The following is a 17,921-nucleotide window of genomic DNA, read 5'->3' on the forward strand; positions in this document are numbered from 1 at the left end:
TACGAGTTTATTCAGACCCTTTTCTCCTAATCCCAACATGAGCTCGGATTACCAACTGTGCCTAGTCTCGTATGTGTACTAGTTCAGGGGTGGGTAGAGGAAAAAACAATAAATGTATAACAAACACATTCCTTCCCAATTAGATAGCCTGCACCTCATTTATGTTAAAATTAAAAAGCATATAGTGCCATTAGATCCAAAATGTAGACTAATTGAACACTGTTAAAGTGTTTGTTTCACTTTTTTAATGATGAGACAAGAGACAGAGCTCAGAGGACAGTATGTTTAATGATCCCTTGTGTATTTAAGTTTTTTCTCACTGGAAATAAACTAAAGTCAGAACACATTGGCTCACGTGGGCAGTTTGCAGGTGGTATTACTTTAAAATAATGAGACCGTCAACATCAAAGGCTAATCTGATATATTGTTACAGACATGTGGAAAAGAGAGCACAGGACTCTAGAGTCCACAGTCACAGCCTCCATAGGACTTAAGAGGGCAAGTAGAAGCCAAGTGCTGCTAATTAAATCGACAAATTCACTGATGATCAACAAGTATGAGCACCTCTGGTTTGGACTGTTCAGGTGTGTGTTGCCACCAAATTCAATCCAGTGTCAGAGTAACTGCAAAACCCCCAGAATCTTAAATGTTAAAATTCATGATGGTATTTGTTGGAGTAAACAGTAAATTGACCTAAATATGAAAATCAGCTGTGAATACTGACTTTTTATGTCACAAACCGAAATGGCACAGCCAGAGAGGGACCCGGATTGGCTCCAAAACGAGTCTGAATGTCCTTGTATGGCTTAAAGGAAACCTGACGTGAACTCTGGAGATAATCTGCAGCGTGACCTGAACATCGCAGTTCACTGCCGCTCCTTATCTGGTGTGGAAGGGCATGAGAAAGCAAGTTAAATTCTATGAATGCAGGTGTGCGCATCTATTGGAGTGGTGTTTATATAACATGCGGATCAGCGGCCCACTTTTTGTTATTAGTAAATTGTTTTCACTGCTCATCGCTAATCACTCACGCCCACATCAGCTGCTTCCCAGAAGTGCCATATGCCGTTGGAGCGTCTCACGCTGACATGTTTACGCACACAGACATACGTCGCGGACGTGCCGAATGAATGAAACAAACATGCTGACTGGTTCAGCGTGTGACTCAGGCATTACCTAATCACTCTGCCAGACAGACAGATGGACGAGTGAACCGGCTCTAAAAACGGCTCAAACCACTGTCCGCATACACATGCAGCCGGTGAGGCAGGGTGGCCGGTGGTTAGACGGTGACGTTCTCCCGGCAGAAAGCACTATTTAAAAAAACAAACAAAACACCCTTATTTTATGTAATGAAAATCCTGTTTGCTCTGCTGAAGCCTTCTTTTGTGGCATTTACAAAGGTGATCATTTTCAGTTGAACCGTCCCCATTAGTTGTTAACAATGGTAATGGTAACAATAACAAGTTGTTATGAGCATTACATTTATTGCTTTTCCCCAAACTCATCTAAAAGTGTACGCAAGAAAGTTTAACGTCCAGGTCAAGCAAGAAATGATAGACCGAGAACCGATGGTGACAGAAGTTTGTAAAGTGGGAGTCTGCTAGCACCATTACATTGGCTATATTAAATGCAGTCAAAAATGAAACTAAATGTGAAAAATACACCTAAGTTCACTGAAATAAAACTAGAAGTAGGTGTGAAACAGTATTTAGTGCTTTTGCATTCAGAACTAACACACTCTGTCTCTGCAGGAGGCACTTTGAGGATATACGCTGACAGTCTGAAGCCCAATATCCCGTATAAAACCATCCTCCTCTCCACGAGAGACACAGCTGACTTTGCTGTGGTGGAGGCTCTGGAGAAGTATGGACTAGAGAAGGAGAACCCCAAAGAGTACTGCATTGCTCGGGTAAGTTTGTAACCCATCTTGCCACCTTCTCACGCTCCCAGTAAACACATCCATCAACACCATAAAATCTGCTTTGTTCTCGCTAAAACTAAAATCGAGTTAAATTAGGTTTAGTTCCTCCAGCTGCAGCAAATTCCATCAAACCCACGTTAACAGTAACAGAGTTTGAGCTTTTGTCACAGTTTAATATGTGATTTTATTTTTGAGTACACTGCGTGATGTTCACAGCTCATATTTGATCTTCATGGTTAGAGGTGTAATGTTTCCAAAATCATGTTTCCGTTTTGCCAGACTTGCATACTTTAACAACTCCACATGGGACTCATCGTGAGATGGGACATTTGTATCGCCATTTCTGTTGTCGTCTGAGAATTGTTACACCGTTAATCCTACTTCTCTGCACTATACAACCTTAACGCTCCGAGTTCAGTAATAAACACCTTTATCATCCTCCTGAGAGGCTGTGGAAAGTTAAGTTCACAGTCAGTGCCACAAGGGTCACCACTGCTGTCAGTAAACATTGTAACAGCTTCCAATAGGAGGAGCGTGTTATATATCCCACCTTTAAGGCACATTTTAAACACATTTTCTATTTTTTTGGTCCCTGTTTAAATGAAGATGACTAATAAAAGTTAGAAAAGAAAAATCCATGCCCACTTCACAGGAATGGTAGATTGAAAAGGAAAGCTTAAGGAATGCAGCTCAGTTACTTTCAGTTTGAGTGCCACAGTAGCAGCAGATGCTCTATTATATCAGCGTGTGTGTGTGTGTGTGTGTGTGTGTGTGTGTGTGTGTGTGTGTGTTAGACTGTGACGGTGAACTTGGCTCACAGCCTGTCTCCTATCTGTCCTCTCAGCTTTTGCCAGTCGTATAAAACAACTGCCAATACACTGGAAGATCCTCCAGACACACACACACACACACACACACACACACACACACACACACACACACACACACACACACACACACACACACACACACACACACACACACACACACACAGTTACTTTTAAAGGTACCTTTTCACTTTACAGTGTTGTTACTATTGTGAAGTGATCTGTTACATTACAGGGCCATCTACTTAGAAAAGTAACTCATCAGCGTGCTTTGCTTTACCAAAACTGCACAGCCCTCATATGGTTACATTGTACAGAGGCTGTGTGATCTCATAGAGAGTTGACATTGATAGCACATCGTAACCAGTAACAAGCTCACTAGTTTCCCTTTTCAGCTGAGCTAACTTGTTAGCTGTTGTGTGTTTGGAGCTTTTCCTTTGACTAGTGTTACTGCTGCGAGGTCTGGCCTGTTGAAAAGGTGTGTCCAGCACAATTCAGCTAAACTCCCTGCACAGATCTCCAGTACTTCCTCAGTGACAGCTGGTTGTGTAAAAATTGCCTTAAGTAATTAACACATTTTTGACAGGACAGTGTGCAAAATGGAGTGATGTGTTTAGAGGCTGAGGCAGACTGACTCATCCTTGGGTCTGCATCGTTAAGTGTTGTTCGAGCACAGGCCAGTGTGGGAGTTTGGGACAGTCACTGACTGTGCCTAGTGCGAGTTCACCCTAAAGTGCAGGGTTCAGGAGGTCTGCAACAATGAGAAATACCAGAAACTGGTAACCACTATCCACCCACTCGTCCTTTTTTTTCTCCTTATCTGCATCATGGGAGCATTAATCTAAGCACAGCTATCAAAAACTAACAACCACCACTGCCTCCAGCTCTTCTGGAGAGTTGAAAACTAGGTGTTGCGTCGTGTCTGTGTAGGTTCTCAGTCGTACAGGTCATGATAGTCTAAGGCGCTGAAAAAGAAGCCGACTGGATGAAGTTTTTTTTTTTGTTTTGTTTTTAATCTTTCATCCTGTGAAACAATCAAGAAACCTCTTGGATTAGAGGTGAAACATCTTCAAAGAACTTAAAGAAGTCCAGTCACCTTCTTTTCAAGCTCTGTTTTGCATCCTGTGACTTCTCTGGAGACGTTGTCTTGTCAGATGTAGTTAAATGACCTCATCTTTGAGGCTTAAAGGAGCCTGAACCACGTTACATCAGTCATTCTGTGTGTAAGGCTGGACTGAGATTACACAATATTGTTGTTTGTTGTAATGGTTAATGTGTCAGGTTAGAAGATTATAGAGTTGGAGACATGATGAGCTGCTCGTTGCTCCCCTATTGGCTTTTAAAATTTAAGTGATATCATCAGGATGGAAATGCTGGCTAGGGATCTCCAGAAAAACCCCCACAGTGGTGACGTGTATGATCCTGGTGATCTTCTTATTCATTGATTTTCACATTTCCTCCATCAGCTCATATTAGTCAAGGTCACTGAAGTTGAGGAAAACTCTTTTTTTTCCCCTTTAACCTTTGTGCAATTATCAACCTACAAGGCTTTTGTAGGTTTAAATTGGACTTTTTGGAGGTGAGGACATGTGTAATCTGTAACCACTACCACAGTTAGTCTTTTCTGTCTTTTTCACAAAGTTATTGAATAAATTCGTTAGGGTTTTTTTTGGTAAGGAATTTTATTGGTGGTTTTTCTCTGTGGACAGGCCAAAGCCTCTTTGGTTATCCCTGGACACTGATCGACGAGTAGAAGGATGAAATGTAGAACACATTGCACATTTGTTCCATGTTGCAATCAGCTGATATTGTGTAGTCTGAATCCAGACACCATTCGGTGGAAACAAAGTTTTACAGCCTGTATTTATGATCTTTTTCTTCTGGTACAACCCATAGCCACAGGCGATGGTTAGAGCATAGCCCTGCCAGTTAATTAAACCCTATGCTCACCAGAACTTAGCAGTACTGCAAATGCTGTAGAAGCCCACTTGTCGCTCTCCCACTTTCCATTGTTCCCCCACTTGTGAACATCATCCTAAGGTACTTGAGATGCTCCACTTGAGACAGTAGCGCTTCCTCAAAACAACCCATCTCTTACTGAATACCAGGGCCTCAGACTTGAGGGGCTAATTCATCTGCTAATGCATCTGCTCTCCACTGAGCTGCAAACTGAACCAGTACAAGCTGCAGGTCAGCACGCATTTTTAGACTGTGTGATGTGGAAAAACGGGATTAGTGGCTGACGTCTTTTCTTTATATTGTGTCTTGGAAAACTAGTTAATGGGGATTATGGACCATGTGGACATGGGAAAACAACCAATTTCTAAACTGCAACATCTGGAGATGTTATAACATGTTGTTTAATTAGTCTAATAATAAGCACAGCTGCATGAAATGTGAATAAACTATGAATTTATTTGGTGTTCGTCTCCTTTTATTTGCAGCAAGATGATAAGTCGGGCAAGGAGGTGATTCTGGACGATAATGAGTGTCCACTGCAGATCTTCAGGGACTGGCCTGCTGATAGAGGTAAAAGACACACTCAGGCACTTGTCCCCTGCTTCTTGGTCACTATCGCCCCCTGCTGCTGGTTTACTGAAATTACATTAAATGTTATTTTTAAATGTAATTTTTCTTTGACCATTGATCTTCTTACTGTATATTAACCTGTGGAATCTCTACTGAGAGTACAGGTAGTAAAATTTAGTCTTCCTCATTTTCAGGGGCATTAGTGTTCCAGTTGAAGAAGAGACCCCCGGACTACCAGGGGAGGAAGGGAAGGAAAGTGGATGACAAGGGCCTCAGAGGGAAGGACAGCTCGCTGCCTCCTGAGAAACTGCCTTATCTAGTGGAGTTGAGCCCAGGTAGGACCACAACACTATCATATGTGACCCTTCATCTTTGCTGTCAGTGTTGGTATGCATTACAAGTGACAGCACCAGCGGAAGCAGCTTTTTTTTTTTTTTTTGGATTTGTTGTTGTAATGGCAAACAGTGACCAACAGGTTGCAGTGTAGCTGCATTAAAAAACACTCAGGTTTGGTCAAAGGTGAGTCTGTCTTCGTGTTCCCTGCCGAGGTGAATGAAGCACATTATAATGCGGCTACATTATTGCTCCCACATCTTCTCACCACTTTCAGCTGTGTTGTGGTTTCTTTTCCTGCCACTGCAGCATTTTGTCAGTGTGTAAAAACCACTGCGGGCGGTTAACGATCACTGAAAGCTGCAGACAGCTCTTAAAAATAGCTGGAGATGTTGGCGCGTGCTACAGCTGCCTGACTTTGTTTTATCCCCCCATCAGAAAGAGCTGTAGCTTTTAATATGAATTAAAGTTTCCAAAACACATGAGTGCACTGTGAGAAGTCACGGAATAAAAAAGACTTGGACATTAGATCTTCTCCTTTATGCTTGTTGCACTGAGGTTATACCTGCCTGAAGGGTTTCTAACATAAGATAATTCTTTATTGGGGGATTATAGGGGAAATATCTGGCAGTTCTTGAGGCTAAAGTGTAAAGTTATCAGGCAGAGATTGGTAAGAGTTATATGTAGGTGTTGTTAGAACAAAAATGTGTCTGTCCTCAGTCACAGCAGCTGAGATCACTCTTTTAGACCACTCATGTATAATGAATCTCTTCATCATCATCATCATATTATTATTATTATTCAAAGGGGGAAAACCTGTCCTAATCTTAACAGCCACATCAAAGTCTTTATCATATTTTTTTATGATGAAGATGATTTAAAGAGCAAAAAAGTTAAACTTACTATGAAAAAGCTTCATTTGGTGAATTATACGAAGTTGCTTACTGATGTAAGAGTATACGGGATAGGGACCACTCCTACTGTAAGAGGTAAGTTACAGTGGTGTAATAACAGCTGGAATGCAGTACATAAAACCCCAGATTATTTGTTGTGAGAGCCTTTCGAAGGGCATTTTGGAGAAACATACCCACGTCTTGTTAAATATGACACAACCCTAACAGCTTGTTTCTTGCTACTGATCCCTCTCTTTCTTTATTGGCCTTTTTGTCATTCTTCCTATCATGCCATTAACCTATCAGACCCGTTGGTGAACCCAATTCTTATTGGCACTTGAACTGGTTTGAACTGTGGTGCTGGAATGATATCGGCTCACCAGTGGGGCCTATCCAGGAATGTACTAACACGTCTACTTCATCTACTGTAAGGTTGACGGGTCACTGACTGTGGAAGACTGCCAGGATGGGAAATTGATTTGGTGGCTCGTCTAAATAACAGCTGCTTGGCAAAGTGTGTGTGTGTCTGTGTGAGGAGAGAGAGAGAGTGTGTGTGTGTGTTAATTAACTGGACTTTAATCCACTTCTATTAAAGAAAACACTGAGGTTACCCTGTAGAAGGCTTAAGATAAAAATCAATTTGTTGTAATTTTTACTTTTGAATGACTTTCCAGTATTTAAGTGATGTCCGAGCTACTGAGGGAAGTCCTGTAACCACAAGCATACCTCTCAGTGTGTTTTCTTCATAGATTGTATTTAAAAGATGGGCATAAGGGATGTCTCAGCCTCAAGCTGAGAATTGTGTCTCCATCTAAGCTTTATGAAGCCAGATATGACGAGCAGAGGGCAAAGCTGACTGTGGGGCGAAGGCGAGCCCCTATAATGCATCACAATAGACGACTGTTTGGGTGCTCTCCCCATTTTACAGCCTTTACGGCACCACCTGATTGAATGAACACCACTCTGTCTGCTCTTGGATTTTAAAATAAAACCAAAATTTTACACTTTAAAAAAGCAGACCATTAACCTCAAGCTTGATTCTAAAAACACGTGAGGTGAGAAATAAACCACAAAGTTACCAAATATAACACGTTTAAACAGATAAAGATGCTTTAACCTCAAAGTCAGGGCAGGCAACGTAATGCCACCAAAATGCATACTTGTTTGGATCAGTGGTTAAACTGTTGGGAAGATCTTTTTTGTTATGACCTGCTTTAAGATACATACTCTGTAAACTAGAATTTACAATTTACTTGCAGTGTGCATTGTCATCTACAGGACTGCTTTGTTTAATTCATTTAAAATTTGGACACTAGGACAAATCTAGACAGTGAGAGCCCTTTTAAAATACCGTGTGTGTGTGTTTGCCTGCTTTCCATGCAATTAACGGGTTAACAAGGTATTTTTTTCCCTTCCTTGCTGCATTTTCACCCTCTGCTATTTGTCTGTTTTCTTTCCCACCTTCTTTATGGCATGGTGCGTATGCGCGTGTGTGTGTGTGTGTGCGCGTGTGGGGCCTGTGCATGTCTCCTACCTCCGTGCCTGCCTGCCTGCCTAGGGCGAGGGAATCACTATGCCTACTACGCCTATCGGCACCACGAAGGTAAAAATCTACCGCACCTCCCTGTGTGTCTGTTGGTGGGGTCAACTCATTTGGCCAATAGTGGTCAAACAGCCCTGATACATGTTTTAGATGTGATTTAGGCACTAGTACTGAACAGAGAGGTTAGGAAAAAGTGATTTAAACAATTTATTTACATTTTACATGAGAGTTATTTAATACTTTCTGTATCGGCATTAAAACAGTCAATAACAGCTTAAATACATTTTAGGATACTAAGTTTTAATAAGAAATAGGATTTAACATTATATCCAGCCAATCACAGGGAAAACAGACCTTTTTGGAAGCATTTTTGCAGATTGACATTCATTTTATTTGAAGGGTACACGAAACTACTAAATCAATTTATTTCACCAGTTGCTAGAAGCTCACAAATGAACTGATAATAATCGAAGTGACGTTTGTAGTGAGTTACCTCATAACTGACTGAAAGACTGAAGAACTCAAAACATGGGAATTATTCTTCTGTGTTAAATCTACCTGTAAAATAGTCGTAACTGCAAATCTTTCTGAAATCCTGTACCATAATCTTCGATGTTACCTGAAGTCCACCTGCATGGAAATGTAACCACATGTCACTGTCAGTGCAGCCTGCACAGGTAAAACAGAATGCTAGAAGCTGCAACCATCACTGGCATCTATATTTCACAGCAGAAGTCTAAATCGAGCATAATGCCACACTGTGAAAAATGGTGTCTGTAGACTGCAGTTGCAACCGTGTGACCTCATGATCTCGCAGCACTCAAAGATGACCATCAGCTGTGTCTTCAAAGTAGCTTTGATAAAATGGCAATAAGATGGAGTCGGTCTGCTGTCACTGTTACTGCAAATTCAATGGTCATTAGGCAGTTATATACTGTTACTTTCAACCAAAACCTCATAGATGTGAAACATGAATTTAGGAATTTATCACAAATAGTGACATAGTTGCAGCAGGATGTTGAATTTCACTGTTAAAGGATGGAGGAACCTTGATATTATGTAGGATTATAATATTGGGTCGATGTTAAAGAGCCATGATGCAGAGACGTTGTGTTCATTGTTGTGGACGAACTCTGATTGATTGCAACATGTTGGCAGTCTCTGTGTTAATAAATTAGATGCAAACCTGCTAATAATCAGGTTGCCTTTGCAAGGGGATCTGTGCGGCCGCAATCAGGCATCTGGTTTCTGCAGCGCGTTCATTAAGCTGCCAAAAGGGAAGGAAATTAAATGTGTTTATCAGCCACCGTGTTTTTGTTTGGTTTATCATCCTTTTAGTTGCAGACAGTTAGCTGTTATATATCTACTCGTGTCACTGAGCCATTAGAATGCCAAATAAATTAGATCCAAATATTCTAAAAAAAAAAACAAAACAACTAATATGCAAGGGTGGCTCCTATTCAACTTAATTCAACAATCACTTAGATGAAAAAAATTTGTTAGCATCTAATCTCTAATTAATTTATAGTATTCAAATTCAAAATAATGATGATAATAGCATCAGTCACAAAACAATGAAAAACTGTTGCAATATGAAAAGTTATAAATGAATAAAATAGAGAGAGAAAGTGGAAAAAATGACTGAGTGTCTAAAGAAAGTGAAAGTCCTTAAACCTTTAACTGGCACAGAATTGATGGTAAAAACAAAAACTGAGAGTCGGTATAGCAGACAGTATTATTTTTTTATAAGATGGTCATATGTAGGTTTTTTTCTGATACCCTTTCACCCCCCCCCCCCCCCCCCCCCCCCCACAGCAGCCAACATTTTATCCCTTTCCCTTCACTGAACTAATGCCCTGCTTTGCTTTTACTAAACCCCTACTTACTAATATCAATAACTGCACTGCAGCCCCACCAAAAACCCCACACTCTGTGCCACATTAGCAGTGCATAATGCACAGCTTTCCATATGTCACTATGTATTGACTCTGTACTGTATTAATGTTGAATTGATTGACTGGGATTTCAGTCAATCAGTGTATGTGTGAGTTTGTGTAGTGAACCTGTATGCCGTTTCTTTAAAATGTGATGTGTGTGCAGCCTTACCTGGTTTCTAAATCTGAACGTGTGTCTGTGTGTGTTCAGACGGCTCAGACTCTCGGGACAAACCCAAGCTGTATCGGCTTCAGCACAGCATCACTGAGGTCGGCTCAGACTGCACAGACGACGGAGCCATCCAGGTAAACACCCCATTAAAATACAAAAAATTCTAATACAGACTCTAGAATACTGCACTATATAAACTGTACATATTAATGCTAGAATTTCTCTCTTTTTAAAAAAAATAGTACATTGCAATTTTAAATTAAGATTTCTGTCTTTCTAAAGCTTTCAGTATTTGGGAAGAGCTCACATGCTGCCAAGTTTTGATGCCAGTGCATCCGAGCACTGATGCAAGTGGAGTTCCCTCACACTCAGTGTTCCCTTACACACACACACACACACGCGGTGTAGAATTAACTGTGCAAACATCATGACGTTACTGCAGTTTAAAAAGCTGTCTTTAAATATGATTCAAATGAAAAGCAAAGAGGTGTAGCTGGGAGAGTGAGATGCTGACCAGTGGGGGGTTTTGACCATAAGGGCCATTACACTTGAGCAGCTGCAGCTAACTGTTGTTTGAAAGTCGATCAGGTGAAAATCCAGAGACAAGATCAGCATCAGGCGGCTGATGATCATTCCAAGGTTAGTTTATGATACTTTTACTTGGCCGTCCTGGCTCGAGTTAAACTAAAAAGCAACGGTGTTTAAGCTTATAGAGAGGGGAAACGGTGCACAGCTCTAATGGGAGCTTGAAGTCAAGTGAAACTGACTGCAGAAGAATATTTATTTATTTTGCCAGAAGCCAGCCCGACAGGTTACAGGTTAAAAGTGGAGTTTTAGCCTGATGCTGCTTATGTAGCTGATATACTTGCTGTGTTTGTCTTCAGCTGCTTGGTCCGGGGATTCTGCCCCACCACTGCAACCTCATGCACAGCGAAGGCATGGTGACGGTGACGCCGCACGGCCCTGACGCAGACACGTTTGTAGACGGGCAGCGCATTATCGAGACGACGGTGTTGCGTTCTGGCTCTACCATCCAGTTCGGTTCTGCTCACGTCTTCAAATTCGTGGACCCGATGTTCGACCAGGGAGGGAAGAGAGAACCGGCCATGCCGAGAGGCAGACACAAGTCTGGGTGAGGAATGGGAAAAGGGTTTGTGGGTGTCTGAATGCAAAGTTTTCACCTCAAACTTATGGACATCCATTCTTCTTACTATCCCTCCTTCTTCAACCTCTGTACACACAATTTCCCGAAGCCTACCAACAGTAAAGAAAGAATAGGGCGTTATTGTAAATGAAGGGAGGGTGAGGTTTGGAGTTGGCAGGCGGAAGCAGAGATGAAGGGAAGGAAAAGTGGGAGGAGGGAGTCTGGGATGGGGAGAGCAGAGAAATGAGAGGAAGAGCGGAGGTCTGGGGTTACGGCAGGCAGGCTGCCCTCTAATCTGATCAACATGATGTTGGGTGTGGCCTCCTCCTCGCTGGAGTTTCACACACTAACGGGAGAAAGACGGAGGGCATACAAGATAAGAAGAGAAAGGAGAGTGTGAGAAAGTTAGGGATCAGTGAAGGAAAGGAGAAACAACTTAAAAGTCTTTAATGGATGACTAACACTGCAAGGAAGGGAGAAAGAAGGAAGTCTGTAAGTACCCAAAACACTAACTCACAACTGTGGGTGTATTTCTGCATGAATTAGTTTCTACAAATGATTTAAGAAATTGTCCTTTATCTTTTGTAGCACTCTTTCATAAGCATGTGCTCAGTATTTTCTAAAGCTCACAAGGTCATGAACACATTTAAATTTGTTTTTTTAACAATCTAGAGTGTAAAGTTTGCCTCTGTAAACTTTGCCTTCAGACGAAATAAACCTTAAAATTATTTTGGAGTAAAATGAGCATAACATTTTTGCTTGGCTGAATTTAATCCACCAGCCTGGGAGTGTTTTTTTTTTTTTGTGTTTAAGAGCTGGTTTGTTAGGTTTGAGCGCTTGCTGAGCAAACACAAAATTATACATCAGTGCAGCGTTTTAAAAGAGAGCTAATCCTGTATTTAGCTGTGGGCTGTGACTGCTTTCACAACATGTTCCTCAGAGGCTTTGACACAGGTTTGCATTCCAGTTAGAAACTCCCATCAGGTGATTTTGATTAGTAACCTCAGCTATAGAGGAAGACCTCAAAATTCATGTTTAATACGAAAATACAGCTCACAGTGCTCCACATGTCAGCAGCAAAATGTGACAATAAAATAATTCAGCTTAAAAAAAAGAAGACTCGGGATGAATGAAGTCCACAGACTGTATATATAAGATCAAAGTAGCCACTTGGTCTTTTATATACAGTCTTAATGTTGGTACTTTTGCTGCTCAAGAGTCATAAATCTCTTGCTCAGCCTGTCCCAAACAGCAACACATTATATTTGTCAGACATTTCCATTAAAAATGCTCTAAAGGGCTCCAGGAGCACAGGCATGGTTCAGATCAGCGCAGGTCAACTACAGCTGTCTATGTCTGCCGATTCAAATTCTGCCCTTAAGTTTAAGACTTGGCAGAGTCCCATTGGATGAGTTTTACCCAGTGTAGAGGTGTTATAAAGGGAGAATTTATCAATAGAAGCCAAAAAAGTTTTTTTACAGGCTTTAAATACATTTTTAATGTCTGTTGTTTTTTTTTTTTTTTTTTTTTTTTTTTAAAGAGTTAAACATCGTGCATTAACATTTGTAATTTCTAGCTATAGGATATATGAATGTGAAATATGCCACTAACCTTTGGTCTCATAAAGGGCATTTTAATGTTTTTGGGTTTTGGTTTTATGGCTCGTAGCATAAATCGCATAGTTCATTCTTATTATTGATGGTTTTAACGATAGGCAGCTGCATTTAGCCGGTTCTGCCTGTCCAGATACAAACATGAGGAAGATGAAGTTAGCTTCCGGGTCATGGATATGGTGGATTTTTTGTAAGTTAAAGAGGTCCATATTTCCCCCAGGAGTTACAGAAAATGTGTGAATATCGACCTTAAATTGAGATAAAGCTTTTTTGGTATCACGAATGGCGAAAGGGAAAATTTTCCTCATTGCCCCAAAATGGCAGAAAACCCATTTTTATTTTTCTATATAAGCAAGAAGTGCACCTGTATAATCCAATTTCTCAGTGGTTCAAATAATACTTTGGTCATTTTATTAGATTTTTTGTTATTGATCAGCTCCTTTGGGAACTTTTTCAGTTGTCAGCTCAGTTGGAGGCATTGTAAAATGATGTTACCAGAAATGAGAACACTGAGGAGTTATATTAAGACCAGGGATCATTTTGTGCAGCTCAGAAAAGGAGAAGTTGTGGATGTGGATCTCTGTGGTTTTCTGGGCTGCTTTCCAGTGTCCTGCTGCACAAACATACCAGGATACCTACCCACAGTCAAGCTGAGGACTCATCATAATGTTTAGGCCGATTACTGCAGTAGTTTGGCGAGGATTTTTTTTTTTTTTTTTTGGCGTGGTTCAGATGATCTTGTAAGGGAATGAGTGTTTGATCCTTTGATAATCTGCTCCCTCTTAACTTCATCTGTATTCACTGTCAGTGAGTGAGAGAAAAACATGAATGAAACCAGCCGGAAGCCTTAAAAGGAACTTTAATCTGTATCATGTTTAATTTGAGATCATTTTAAATAAATCGTTATCAGATCCTTGTGAAGTAATCTCAGTACGCATGACACAGCAGATTCACATTTTAAACACTGTTTTTCATGTTTTATATCATGATAACAGCCTTTTGTGTTCTGCATGTTTGACTTGTTAGCAGCTGACAGAAGTGTGGCACAGATGCAGGATTACAATAGTGCGCTTTCTAAACAGAAATGAGGCGAGTTGCAAGAAGACTGTTAGTGAGCGGGCGAAGGTTAAGCAGCACTGTGGTGTGTTTGTTTTGAATTTTCTGTCAGAGTAGAGACTGCCAGAAAAGGCAGATGGTATTGCTGTGTGCTCATACTGCTATGACGCAGTCTTGGTTCTCTTGACGCTTTCTTCCTCTTAAAAGAGCGTTTTGTTTTTTTTCTTCCCACTGTCACCAACTGCTTGTTTAAAAGGGATCATTTGATTGTTGGGGTTTTTCTGTACTATTGTAGGGTCTTTACCTTGCAACATAAAGTGCCTTGAGGCGACTATATAAATAAAATTGAATTGAAAGTGACCATTTAAAATGATGGCGTCTTGGAAGACATGCAAGGATGGCAGGGTGAGATGGTGGGCCCCTAAAGGGACCAGCTGAGTTATCAAATAATAGCAGCCTTATTGGTTAGAAAGCTGCATCCACAGATGGTATAAAGATGGACAAAGATTGAAAAATTACGCCTTCATTCTTTTTAATGGCCAATGATTGCAGAGGGTTTCTGGTGGTATAGTCTAAGTTGACTCTCACCTTCCTATCTCCAAGAACTCTGTAAACATTTTTTCATTACTTTAATGCATGAGTCACTGATTTCAGGCCTTATTTTTGTCAAACACTGAGTGCATTTTGTAAGTTATAGTCATCCTGAGGCTTTTCCAGGGTTATCCAGGATATGTGTGTGGTTTCACAGTCAGATCCACATCTCGTTCACCGCATCTGGTTTCAAAAAACTGCGATAGTGAAAACACTCATTTTGAGGCTTCATAAAACTAACAAACAGGTGACATCACAGTGGCTCTCTCCCACTATTGTACAGTACAGCTAAAACACACAGAAAGCCATCCTTGGTGCTAATTAACAGACCAGAACTGAAGCACAACCTTATTAAATGGTCTGCACTTTAAAACAGAGTTTGTGAAAGGGAAAGCTATCTGTGGAGGCTAAAACATGCTTTTTAATGCAGTGACGTGGGAGCCTGTGGGGTTCGACTCACATTTGAAGCCAGTCCCAGGTGGCTGTTAGAGGAATTGCCTGTCTGGTTTCTGAGATCACATGACACCTGTCATTGATTCCCACGCTGGGATTTGGGACCATCTTGTTAAAGATGTTAGAATCTGTTTTCAAAAGCTGAAAACGGCAGCATCAGAAAGATTTTAATATTTTATCTGTTTTTACTGGAGTTATGAGTTTGTTTGTAATGTACTTAATTTGACTAGAAATTTAGTTTAAGAAAGATAAAAACAATCAGTCTACTTTCTCTGTCTATGTTGATGCTGGTAATGGTTGTTTGGCTGCTTTTGTTTATTGTGTGCGTGATGGAGATCTCCGTGTCAATGACATGAAGCACTAATGCTTTGTGTTTGTGCTGTGCTCTTTATTCGACATTGATGCCATGCTGTCACGCTGGCTGCGAAAGCAGAAGCCTGTCTTTTTAAACCCGACTGCTGTCACACTCCGTGTCTCTCTCTCTCTCTCTCTCTCTCTCTCTCACTCACACACACACACACACACACACACACACACACACACACACACACACACACACACACACACACACACACACACACACACACACACACACACACACACGACATCCTGGCGTTGCTGTGAGTTAGGACTCGTGGCTTCTCTATAACTAATTAGACTGTTATGTAAGAGTGTGCATGCATAAAGCGAGCTATCTGTGTGCAAATATCAGCGAGTCTATTTTACTGCCTCTCACGCCCATCGCTCTCCTCGGTGACGGTGAGTTAAATAAGTGAGCGTGTGTGTGTCTGGGTTTAAGTCTGCGCTCTTGTTGACGTCAGTAATGAAAAGTCAGCTGTGGAGAGCGCAGTTCCTCATCTGAACCTCTAAATGTCTGTGTCTCCCCGCTGAAGCAGCGTACCAGAAACCACCTTCGACCTTCACGGAGACATCCACAGTGGAGGAGCCCTGCCTACCAGCAAGGTAACACACATGAACACAGACAGAAAAAGATACACACTCATTTTCGTGTATATACTTTATTCCATTCAAAATTCTCTCTGCTCTGCTTTCTGCTCTTAAACACTTAAACACTATGCTGTTAATATTTTTATGTTTTATCTGTCTGAACTTTTATTAAGCAGACTGGCTGAAAGTCAGGCATCATCATATTTTTGTTTACTGCACTGCTTCTGTGGTGGATTCTCCTTTTAAAGTTAGTTTCAAATAATGACGTTAGTTTATGTTCAAGTCATCGCTGTTCAGGCTGCTCTAAACATGCCAATTTTGACAGTTTCTTTCCCCCTGCTCTGTATGATGCCTTATCTCAACTATTGTCAACACAGGTGCACAGCTGTCACAGCGAGCACAGAAGCTCCACCCACCTACTATTTAAGCCTTATTTTTGCAAGGGGGAACAAAACTACTATAGTAACTAGTAGTGGTAGAAGAATTCACAGATTTAAAAATATGGAGCCAATCTTATTATGATAATTATGCACACCGGTGGTATTTATCAGTATCTTTCAAATTTCTTTGCAGTTAAATGTCATTTATAGAGTGACAAATCATGACACATCTTAAGGTGTTTTATTTTCAAAGGTAAAGACTATGCACATATTATAAATATTATAAAAACACAATGATTCCACAATCGTCCGTGAGAGAGCAGCTGATGACAAAAAGGAGAAAAATGACTCTCGTGGGTTTTCCAAAAATAATTAGGTCTTTTGTTGATTATCGGTGTTGATTTGCAGATCTTCTTGAGTGCATTTCATCCAACATTTAACTCCAAAGAAGTTTAATTCAGATTATTTAAAAATCTGATTAAAGCCACAGATTAATTTTGTCATTTGATTATTGCTTTGACTAACTGCAAAAACTCTAGCGAAGCAGTAAAACGTTTTTTTAAATGTTTGAAACTTAATACAGAGAAACAAGTGGAAAAAGGGTTGTCATGTTGCTTTTGCTGCTTGTTAGTAGTTCTGCCAATAAATCCAACCCAAGTCACCATTGTCGGCGTTCCCAGACAAAACTCCATGTCACCATAACTTTGATTTGTTTCCCCACGCTGCATTTAAGCCTCGTAGGACTGTAGCCAGTATCTTTAAAATATAATAAGGGACTAATTTCCGTATATTAAGTTTAATTGAAGCTTCTTTTTTTCTCTGTGTGTTTTCAGAGCTCAGGAAAGCTGGACATGGAGAGAGGAATGGTCAAACCCATGATCAGAGGAGAGCAGCAGGACAGCAGGTCAGACATGGTTTCCTCCAATACCCTGGATTCTCTTGATCCTCATGCTTATCCTTTTTCTCCCCTCTGTATGCGCCTCCTCTCCTCATGGTTTGAATCTGTCTCATCAGGTCTCAGGATATTTCAGCAGACAGAACAGAGCTGACTCTTCCAGCCAGCATCGAGTTCAGAGACAACTGTGAGTGTTCACGCATCACTTTCTGCCTCTTCATTCATCTCACTGTGTCAGTGACACAGTCAATAGCTGGAAACTATTGAACCCTTTCAGTTCCTGTCGTAACGTCCTGGCCCGACAAACCTGACCTGATTGTGCTGGAAGTAGTGCTGCTCAATAACGGTGTCATGGTTAATGCAGGCAGTTCAGAGGCTTTTCACGTTTTCTCTCACCTCGCTGACCTGCAGGGATGAAAGGCTGAAAGCCATTATAATCATTAAAATCCTATTTGACGTTGTGGCACAAAGTCAAGCACGTTCACAGTGGTTTTTGCTCCTCGTTTCTGAGCCTGCTTGTGATATTCTTGAACAAGATCTGTGGGTGCAGCCAGGGTTAAGGGGACCCTCCATCGCTGCTTTTTGAAGCCAATGTGGTTTTATTTGATTTATCAGAGTGTGACCTTCAGCATTGGAGGTCAACACCTCCAAATGTGAGACTGTGAAGTGCCCTCTCTGGGTTGAAA

At 41.0% G+C, this 17,921-nt stretch overlaps 1 protein-coding gene across 16 annotated transcripts in view; it reads left to right on the top strand.

Moving 5' to 3' along the window:
* afdna (afadin, adherens junction formation factor a) overlaps positions 1-17,921 on the top strand; it is a 116,752-nt gene that overhangs the window by 41,095 nt on the left and 57,736 nt on the right. For 13 of the 16 annotated variants that reach the window (XM_087852175.1, XM_087852176.1, XM_087852177.1 and 10 more), the window contains exons 6-14: positions 1,755-1,912; positions 5,196-5,280; positions 5,475-5,615; positions 8,065-8,109; positions 10,195-10,289; positions 11,040-11,287; positions 15,906-15,975; positions 17,174-17,244; positions 17,355-17,422. In XM_087852175.1, the coding sequence (XP_087708301.1) occupies positions 1,755-1,912; positions 5,196-5,280; positions 5,475-5,615; positions 8,065-8,109; positions 10,195-10,289; positions 11,040-11,287; positions 15,906-15,975; positions 17,174-17,244; positions 17,355-17,422 (981 nt within the window). The remainder of the gene's footprint in view (positions 1-1,754; positions 1,913-5,195; positions 5,281-5,474; positions 5,616-8,064; positions 8,110-10,194; positions 10,290-11,039; positions 11,288-15,905; positions 15,976-17,173; positions 17,245-17,354; positions 17,423-17,921) is intronic. The other 3 variants (XM_087852185.1, XM_087852188.1, XM_087852182.1) reach the window with 2 other exon arrangements.

The sequence above is a fragment of the Neolamprologus brichardi genome, chromosome 15 (genome assembly GCF_056152115.1).
Source record: "Neolamprologus brichardi isolate AB-2024 chromosome 15, ASM5615211v1, whole genome shotgun sequence".
In the NCBI taxonomy this organism is placed as follows: domain Eukaryota; kingdom Metazoa; phylum Chordata; class Actinopteri; order Cichliformes; family Cichlidae; genus Neolamprologus; species Neolamprologus brichardi.